The sequence below is a fragment of the Pistacia vera genome, unplaced genomic scaffold, assembly GCF_008641045.1.
Source record: "Pistacia vera cultivar Batoury unplaced genomic scaffold, PisVer_v2 Contig206, whole genome shotgun sequence".
Taxonomy (NCBI): Eukaryota; Viridiplantae; Streptophyta; class Magnoliopsida; order Sapindales; family Anacardiaceae; genus Pistacia; species Pistacia vera.
This window is the reverse complement of record NW_022196009.1, coordinates 436,344-446,333: the sequence shown is the minus strand read 5'-3', so window position 1 is coordinate 446,333 and position 9,990 is coordinate 436,344. Positions and strand designations below refer to the sequence as shown.

The 9,990-nt window shown below is 33.1% G+C and overlaps 1 protein-coding gene across 5 annotated transcripts; it reads left to right on the top strand.

Annotated features, from left to right (window-relative positions):
* The first annotated feature begins 509 nt into the window (after positions 1-509).
* On the top strand, positions 510-7,539 carry LOC116129026 (TMV resistance protein N-like). Of its 5 annotated transcripts, none has more exons than XM_031414764.1 (9): positions 510-713; positions 943-1,035; positions 1,424-1,952; positions 2,347-3,451; positions 4,140-4,412; positions 4,525-5,580; positions 5,662-6,269; positions 6,379-6,523; positions 7,145-7,539. In XM_031414764.1, the coding sequence occupies exons 3-8, from the start codon at positions 1,474-1,476 to the stop codon at positions 6,458-6,460; spliced, it is 3,603 nt and encodes a 1,200-aa protein (XP_031270624.1). In that variant the 5' UTR covers positions 510-713; positions 943-1,035; positions 1,424-1,473; the 3' UTR covers positions 6,461-6,523; positions 7,145-7,539. The 5 variants fall into 5 exon arrangements, with proteins under 5 accessions (XP_031270624.1, XP_031270622.1, XP_031270621.1 ...); XM_031414762.1 differs by lacking the exon at positions 7,145-7,539 and adding an exon at positions 6,710-7,100 and having other exon boundaries at positions 988-1,035; XM_031414761.1 differs by lacking the exon at positions 7,145-7,539 and adding an exon at positions 6,710-7,100.
* Positions 7,540-9,990: the final 2,451 nt, after the last annotated feature.

Below are 9,990 nucleotides of genomic sequence, written 5' to 3'. Positions count from 1 at the left end.
TGATTGAGAATTCATTCCAGATTTAGTTTAATTATGACTTGCAAAGCAATAATACAATTATTAAATTCTAACATCCAACGATCAGCAAGACTTATTAATCGTGGGCCGTGAATGCATAATGATTACTCATTAATTAGTAGCCTTTTTATATAATATTATCTCTAGATATGAGATAAGTTAACTTATTTTTAATTTTTGATTAAATATTTGTTTGTATTGGAATTGGTACATGTACATTGATATATAGTGATGGTAGATAAACTCCATGCATATGGTCCATAACCACATCAATACTTCCTGATTGGACAAAACCTGTAAAGGTCAATGTTATTACATTAATTTGGGTCCCAGTGTACCATATGTTAAGATCACTTTCTTTCTTACGTGTCACCCTGTAATCAAAGGAAAAACTTAAATAAATATGGTGGGAACCACCACTGCACACAGCTTTGACAGATGTAAGACTTTAATCATGGCTTGCTTTTTTGTTTTAGAATGGGAAAGTAATCATGAAAAGGATCAAAATTAAAGAGAACTTTTCCCCCTTCACGCAATTGTAAAGAAATTTCCATCGATTTTCCTGGAAGTTTGCTTGCGTTTCCTCTGCAAGTTTCTACGCAGATTTCATTCAAGAAGCGTGAAAAATTGGAGAAATCATTCATAATAAGTAAGAAAGTTCAATGGTTTTTCATCGCTTCAACACCCTCAAAGCTGTAAGTTTAATTTCTTTTGAAATATATTCATCAATATTTTCCTTCATTGATCTTTTATCTACTAATTCTCTTATTTCTTAGTTAATATTTAGTTTCACATACTCTCGGGACCAATTGCATCTCATTATAAAACATTCAGATCTTGATCTATTTGTTTATTGGGTATTATTTTTCTTCTATTTTATGAAAGTACTGATGCATGTATGTTTTAAACAAACTGAACAAGTAGTCAAAATATTTGGTTGAAGATTCTTGATATTTATATTCTCGCAAGGTTTCTGAGGTTCGAGTATCAGATCTAAACTTCCAAGGCTGATTAATTGTAAGTGCCTCTGTTGTTTCATCGATTTGTTTTTTTTTTTCTTTTTGTTCTGAGTACTTGTTCATATATCTTTTAATTTTTAAATAGTTAAAATATGATATCATTTATTTTATAATTAGAAAATAATAATACAATAAACATTTTTTTTAATTGTTGCCTCTAAAAGATAGAAACATAGTGATCTAAGTATGATTTCTCTGATCACAAACTTTAAAAAAAAAAAAAAAAAAAACCGAAAATACAAATTGGTGGCTTTTATATAAAAAAAAAAAAAATTCATATAAAATATAAGATTGATTTTTTTTCTTTTTTCTTTTCTTTTCTAGAAATTGAAAATACATATAGATGGTCTGCCAAAAGTTGATTACATTTCCAATTAAATTTCCAGGTTGACGAAATTGCTTGCACATACATATCAACAAAACTTGTAGACTCATCATGCAAACAACCTCTTCATCAACATCTTCTTCCTATCGTTGGAAATATGATGTCTTTCTAAGCTTTAGAGGTGAAGACACGCGGAAGAGCTTCGTAGATCATTTGTATGCTACTTTCAATCAGAAAGGATTGCGTGTTTTTAAGGATGACAAAGAAGCTAAGAAAGGAAAACTCATATCACCACAGCTCGATCATGCAATTGAAGAATCAAGATTTGCAGTTATTGTTTTCTCAAAAAACTATGCTTCTTCCACATGGTGTTTAGATGAACTTGTTCAAATTGTTCATTGCAAGAATATAACAATTTTTCCAGTTTTCTATAACGTGGATCCTTCAGTGGTCAGAAAACAAACAGGAGAATTTGAAGAAGCTTTTGTCAAACATGAAAAAACTTTTAGAGAGGATATTGGAAAGGTGCGAACTTGGAGAAGTGCTTTGACAGAGGTGGCCAATCACTCTGGATTTCACTTAAATGATGGGTATGTGACACTTATTTCTTCTTCTTTATAGTGGAAAGCTTAGTTATCAAAATGATATTAAATGTGCTAGTCATGAGTGCTGATACTACAAATTAAGCATTGAACTTTTTATTCAAACAAAGTTTTATCTTTATCAGAAATTTAAAAGTATTCGTACAATGAAATATTTAATTAACAAATTCTTATGTTATATAGATAATATAACTACAATGGTGACTGAATGCTAAAACTAAACCTAATCAAAAAGGACAAAAATTAAAGTTTTATGTGTATAACCTATAGGCGTACTGTGTACGTAGATAATTTCTATGATATGCACTATTTATTCATTAGTATATTCATGACTAGCTAGTGTTGTAACCACAATTTTTTCTTGATCTTTTCCACTCTTCAGGTATGAGACACAATTTATTCAAGAAATTCTTAAGGAAATATCAAGCAAATTATGTTTTCCAAAATACACAAGTGTCGAGGGCCTAGTAGGCATAGATTCACGTTTAGAGAAACTAAAGAAATTTATAAGTCTTGAGTCACATGATGTCCGTATGATTGGGATTTTTGGAATGGGAGGAATAGGTAAGACAACAATTGCTACAGTTGCCTATCATGAGTTGTTTTCTGCTGAATTTGAAGGTCGCAGTTTTTTGGCTAATGTTAGAGAGATTTCCAAAAAAAAGGGTCTACTTTATTTACAAAAGATGCTTCTTTCCCAAATTCTAGATATGAAAAAAGATGACATAAACATAGACAATGTCTATGGTGGAATAAGCATGATAAGAAGTAGGTTGGAGCGTAAGAAGGTTCTTATTGTTTTAGATGATGTGAACCATCCAAGGCAATTAGAAAAATTAGCTGGCAAGCATGATTGGTTTGGTATGGGAAGTAGGATCATAATAACATCAAGAACCAAACATTTGTTGACATCCCATGGAGTAGATGGAGTTTACAAGGCTGAAGAATTAAATGATGATGAAGCCCTCCAATTCTTCATTTCAAAAGCCTTTAAGAGACATCAACCTTCAGAAAAATTTAGGGGGCTATGCAAATGTGTTGTACAATATGCTAGGGGTCTTCCATTAGCTCTTGAAGTTTTGGGCTGCTCTTTGTGTGGAAAAGAAGATCGTATATGGGAAGATGCATTGGAAAGACTAAAAGAATACGGTGACAAAGAAATATTGGACATACTTCAAATAAGCTTTGACGGGCTAGAATATTCAAAGAAAAAGATATTTCTTGATATAGCATGTTTCTTTAAAGGAATGGATAGAGATTATGTGACAAAAATTCTTAAAAGTTGTAATTTTTTTCCAGTTGAAGGAATTGATACTCTAATTGATAATTCGCTCATAATTATTTTAGATGATAATAAATTGTGGATGCATGATTTGTTACAACAAATGGGTCGACAAATTGTCTATCAAGAGTGTCCTGAACAGCCTGAAAAACGCAGTAGATTGTGGAAAGAAGCAGACATTCGTCAAGTGTTGACAGAAGGCACAGTAAGCAATTCATTTTTTTTTTATAATCATGTGCACTTCTTCAATCATCATTCGCTTTAACTAGTTAAATATCTATATGAGGAGTGAGCTAGTGCATTGTTAGCACACCAGCTAGCCTCTCCAGATTACACATGCGTGTCTATTTTTTTATTTAATTTTCTGTATTAATTTGTTTACCAATTTATAGCCAATTGAACATATTAAAGTCTCTTGTTCCTCAAAACACTTCCATTTTTAAATTTATCGTTTTGTTTCAGGTTAATTTTTTTGTCAAATAGAATTCAAAGTTCCTTTTTTTTTTCTAATTTTTTTCCTTCTATAAAAAATCATTTTTACAAAATATCGTGAAAATTTATGAAATTTACGCAATAATAATTTCGTTAATAAAAATTGGTGTAAGTATATGTAAGATTAAGTGAGTTTGAAATTGAAGAACTATTTCATAAGATTGTGTGTTACTTATAAGAATTTTTGTGCAACCCAATTAAGTTTTATGTTATAATGTTAATGGCAGACCTATAAGTAGAGGAAAACTTTGGCCTCTTGTCTGTTCAAGTGGACTGCAAATTACACATATATGTTGAAGTAGCTAGCAATCATATCTATATAGTTCAATTCATGTGTTATTAATTCTTAATTTGTTTTCTCTCTCTCTTGTTTTTTTATTTTTTTTTTATATTATTTAAAGGGAACTGGAAAGGTTGAAGGCATGATGCTTAACTTTTCTACAGAAGAGATCCATTGTTGTGCTAAAGCATTTTCGAAAATGTTCAGTCTAAGATTACTCAAGATCTGCAATGTTCAACTTCCAGAAGGCCTTGATTACCTTCCCAACAACTTACGTTTACTTGATTGGAAAGGATATCCTTTAAAATCCTTACCACCAAATTTGCAATTGGACAAAATTATTGAGCTGAATCTGGAAGAAAGTCGCATTGAACAATTGCCGCAGGGAATCAAAGTAAGATTAATTTAATTACACGTTCCTATTTTAATTTGTATGGAATATTTTATGTTTTTTATTGGAAAATTAAGAAAAGCACATCTTTGTCTAACTTTTTTTCTTTTAACAGCCTTTCAACAATTTGGAATCCATCAATTTTATAGACTGTCAGTACTTAATCAAAATGCCAGATTTAGAATCGGCCCCAAATCTCAAGGATGTGAATCTTTTGGGATGTAAAATGTTGCGTGAGATTCACCCGTCTTTGTTGGTTCACAAAAAGATTACTTATTTGAATATGATGAGGTGTACAAGTCTTACAACTCTCCCAAACCAGATTCATATGGAATCTTTAACAGAACTTTTATTAGGTTATTGCTGCAATTTGAAGATGTTTCCAGAGATTGTAGGAAGTATGGACAATCTGCGTGACCTTCATTTACTTGGAACTGCTATCAAAGTACTACCAAAGTCCATTGAACTTTTAAGTGGACTTGAATATTTTATTATGGACAACTGCAAAAATCTTGTAAGTCTTCCTAATACTATAAATGGTTTGACATCTCTTCATGCATTATATCTTTCTGGATGCTCCAAACTTGATAATTTGCCAGAGACTTTGTGGCAAGTTGAAAGTCTAAAAAGCCTTAGAGTACGTGGAACTGCGATAAGACGGCCAATGGTGCCCCTTTTTCTTAAGATGAATCTTCAAGATTTAGATTTTAGTGGATGCAAGGGACCGCCATCAAAATCTTGGTCTTCAGTCTTCTTCAAGACTTTTAGATTGCCCACTTTGTCAGATTTTTGCAGATCTTTAGAAAGATTGATTTTGAGTGACTGCAATATGGAGGAACAAGCGATTCCTAATGAATTTTTCGGTAGCTTTTCTTCATTACGGACGTTAAACCTAAGCAAAAACAATTTTGTTTTACTACCGGGAAGCATCAATCATCTTTCTGAGCTTGAGTCTCTTGACTTGAACGGTTGTACGAGACTTGGATCTCTACCAGAACTTCCATCCAACATAAAATCTATTAACATAAATGGTTGTGTTGCACTGGAAACAACATCAAATGCATTAAGGCTATGCGATTCCAAGCTCTCAGAATTTTTTTGTATAAACTGCTTGAAATTGATTCGGTGCAACATTAATCTAGCATCTTCAATGGCCAGAGAATACCTTAAGGTCAGTGTAATTCTCCTTCTCTCTCTTCATCTTTTGAGTTAAACATTATTGTATGATTTTTCTTTCTTTTTTTGAGTGTAGGCAACGTATCATCGTCAGACGATGCTCGTGGATGAACTTACCATGGTTTTTCCTGGAAGTGAAATTCCAGAGTGGTTCCAACATAAGAGTGAGTCTTCTTCAATTAAAATAGAAAGGCCTCCAGATTCTTATGATAACAAGATGGTGGGATGTGCTGCCTGTTGTGTTTTCGATTTCCATGAGCATCATAGTCGAGATGAGGATGAAGAAATGGATATAACTCACCTTTATTGCCTTCCGATCGGTGAAAAACGTGAAACTATTCATATTGGTTTTGATGGGTATCGGGGCAAGACAGTGTCAGACCATCTTTGGCTAATCTATTTTCCTCAAGGACTCTTTCAAGATTTTGTTGAGCTTTCATTTGGATCAGATACTCCAGCATTGGTGGTGAAGAGGTGTGGGATCCATCCAGTATACGAGAAAGAACTGAAAGAGTTGAAGCCAAGGACCAACAAACCCAGTAGCTCTGGTTTTGGGAATTCATATGAGTTGGATGAAGATTTTCTCGGATCAACGGCGGCTGTTGACTGTGATGGGTCAGAAGATGAACCAATCTCAAAGATAACAACATCTGCAAATTTCATATATGGCGAATCGAGCTCAAGGTAAATCATTCTCATATTGCTCTTGAACTTTGATCAATTTTTTTTTTTTTTACAATTTGATACTGAATCATTGTTTTTCCATTCTCATATAAATTTTGATGTGAAAAAGGTCTCGAGTGAACGAGAAAGAAATAGAAGAGTATTTTGATGATGAAGATGAACCACCATCTAAAAGATTAAAAGAATTTTAATCCTTCAGCTTCAGAATCTTCTAAAACCTACATCTTATACAGTGCCGTTTTACAAATATATTGGTTAGTCCATATCTCTATTTCTGATTCAATTCTATCTTATTTTTCTCTAATTTGAATGTTCTATGCCAGATTGATGTAGAATGTATAAATCTCTAATTCTATATTTTAATAAATCTCTAGGCAGTTTTATCAAGTAGCTGGAATTAGATGTATAATCTATTTATTTTTGTTTGGATGGAAAGACAGTGCCCAGATCCAATCTTCTCAGAAATTAAGAACATGAGACAAACCAAGGAATAACGAACAGAAAGTGAACTTGAAGTTTGTGACCTATTGCCTCGAATTGTTGCTAATGATGAAAATACGCTGGTTTATTTTAAGAGACTTAAAGGGTGTGAAGTAGGGGATTTGTGTGTGAGGTGTTAAGGGACAGATAGATGATTGAAGAATTCTATGAGGAATAGAATAAAAGGGGAGATATTCTGGAAAAAGTAAAGGAAAGGGAAAAGGGAGGTTGTTGGCCCGCAAATTGCAGCAGGCTACGTTTATCTTTATCATGTCTGGTTCATCTTTTATTTTTCGTTTGTTCTTGTTGATTGAACGTTTAACATCAATACAAATATCTATTTTTTGATCATCTCTTGGGTTGTGTATGTTTGCTGGTTTGTTCATGGTTGATAGCTGCTGTTTGGTTGTGTGTTTGTGATTCTGGAGTGGTTTCCTATCAGTTACCGATCCTTTATGGGTGTATATGTCGGAATGAAGCTTCTTGAGGCAGGAGATGATTCTAGTGACTTGAAGTTAATTGGTCATATATTTAATTGTAGGTCAGCTTTAAGATTGGATGCATATCAGACTTCCTTATGCCAAATGTATATTACTATCTTTTTAAAATAATGGAAGGAACATAAGTATGACATAGTATTAGGAAAGTGTGATAAAATGCCTTCTTCTTTGAAAGAGGTTTGCGTTGAGGTGAGCCTTTTAAGAGATGTTGGATGCAATGCCTGAAAGAAAAAATTTGTAATTGTGTAAATACGAATATCTTATGAAAAGAAAATTCATAGCCATTTTAATGAAAGCAATATATATTCCTATAAATTGAATTTTCAGCTTGCCAATTTAATAAGCGCTATGCAGTTTTTCTTTAGGTAAGTTTCTTCAAGATTAGGTCTGTCTTATGTTTTAAGGATTTCCAAATATTGATAGCGATGGTGAAGGGTTAATGGCTTATAATAATGGGTTATAAGCAACTGGCATGTATTTGTTTTTGGGCTCCATTCATCAATTCTATGCAGTTTTTGGGCTCAAATTCCGATGTCCATGATTCTTGTTTTGGTGGCTGGCCCTCTTGCACAGCTTTTGCTGTGATTTTTTGTTTGTTCTCTCCAGACCCTCGTTGCTTTTTATATGCTCTTCTTCTCTTTGGTGTTTTTCTGGTGTTTTATTCGCTGGGTTTTTCCAACGAATTTGACTATTTTGTGTATGCTCTTGACTTTCCATCAAAACCATGGCAAATATTTCACCAGAGCTCACCATCAAAATATTCTCAAAGCTACCCAGCTCTCTTCTCCGATTCCGTTGTTTATCCAAGTAATGCCTAGCTTTAATCGCCGACCCTCATTTTATCAAGATACACACTCAACTCAACCACAAAGACAGACTCCTCGTTTGTGCTTCAGGCTCTCTCCTCTTGGTCCACCTCGAAACATGTCATGATCACGATAACAAATTTATTGCAAAGGAGCTTCAGCTTCTAATAAGATTGAAGTAAAAACATCCCATAAACCTTATTTCAACATATGATTCTAGTAATGGTTTGGCTTGTTTGCTTGGAATTCTTCCTCAAAAATCTGATGATTTCCCTTTCTTTATTGTATGCAATCCATCCACAAGAGAGTCCAAGACAATTTCAAACTTTCAAGAACAAGACCATTGTGAATATTTATTTGGATTTGGTTATCAACTCTCCACATCTTCTCTTTGAGAAACAATTCTTGGAAAAGCATTAAAAAGAATACCCCTATCCATTTTCCTACTAAAGTTTCAAGCCTATGGATCTCTCTAAATGGAGCTATCTATTGGATGTTAAAATCTTCATCTTTGGTTGTTGTGTGAGTGGTAGTTTTGGAAGTGGTATTCATCAGATTCTCGCAAACCTTGACTGGTCCACTGGACCAAGCTCTACACATTCCTCTTGAGCATCTGCTTCCAATTCTGAACGTAAATTTTCATCAGCCCTCATTTCTGCAAGGGAGAACATATAACGAAGAACTACAGTAGCCAGAATTGTCACCTTTGCATCATCAAGGCCACCCCAGCAAACATCTTCTCTTCAACCTTCATCTTCTTTTTCTTCTCGTTGTCTACTTGCTTGGATACAAAGCTATCCCCTTTCTGCTCAAACTTAGCTTGGGTGACCGCATAGGGATCTTTCCACCTGGACGAAAAGGAGCTCCATCCAAAATGAATAGCCAAAGCAACTGATGGTTCTTTAAGATATGTTACAAGAGCATCACCCTTCTTTCTCCCAGTCTCTTTATCCACATAGATTTTCCCATCTACAAGAACACATATCACCATTAGAGAGCCAGGAAAATATGGTGGGTAATCATAAAAGAATGTGATAAGATGTTCCTTTTCCAAGGTCTTGTACGCATACCCTTTTTATGACTAGATTTACTGCTAGAGTCAGTGGTGGATCCAGGATTTTTGTCCAGGAGGGGCCTTCGCGGCTCCATCATTGTTTGTTAAACAACTAGTAAAAACTTCAAAAAATCATGAAACCTTAAGTAAAGAAAATAATACAATATCAAGAATCTGAGAAAAAAGAATGCAATAATGCAATACTTTCCTATTTGAATAAATTCATGAGAAGCAAAATTTTGAGTAAATGTGTTAAGTAAACCTTGAGCAAAACCTTCTTTTAGAATTTTTTTTTTTTTTTTTTTTTTTTTTTTTTTGGCTTCCAAAGATTATAAAATAAATTTTTCATACTTTTGACCAGACCTAACATAAACTAAAGTCAACCAAAACTTAAATCAAGTCAACATTGCGTTGACTTTATATATGAATTAATAAAAAAAAAAAAGAATTTTCTTGATATAAACATAGATAGTAACTCAAATTTCTTTATTTATTTTGAGTAACAGAACAATGACGTTTGAAATATAGGAAAGTGGTAGGTGAAAAGTAAAGAATAACTTTTAAAATATAGTTAAAGTTTTAATTTGGGAAAACAAGTTCATTCTTAGATACAAAACACAAAATAAACTCACAAGATCCATGTCTTTCCCCTCAAATTAGAATAAAAAACCTCCAAAAAAAAAAAAAGTATGATTTAATCCTAAAATAAACTAAATTGAAATGAGCAATATACATACCTAAAACTGATAAAACAGAAAACAGAGCTAATTATGACATCTTGAGTAGTGAAAGCTTCAACAATTTCAGTTTTAAAAGTTTTAAGATTGAATAGCATGATGAAGAGAATGAGAGAATGAGAGAGTAAAGAATTTTAGGGATAA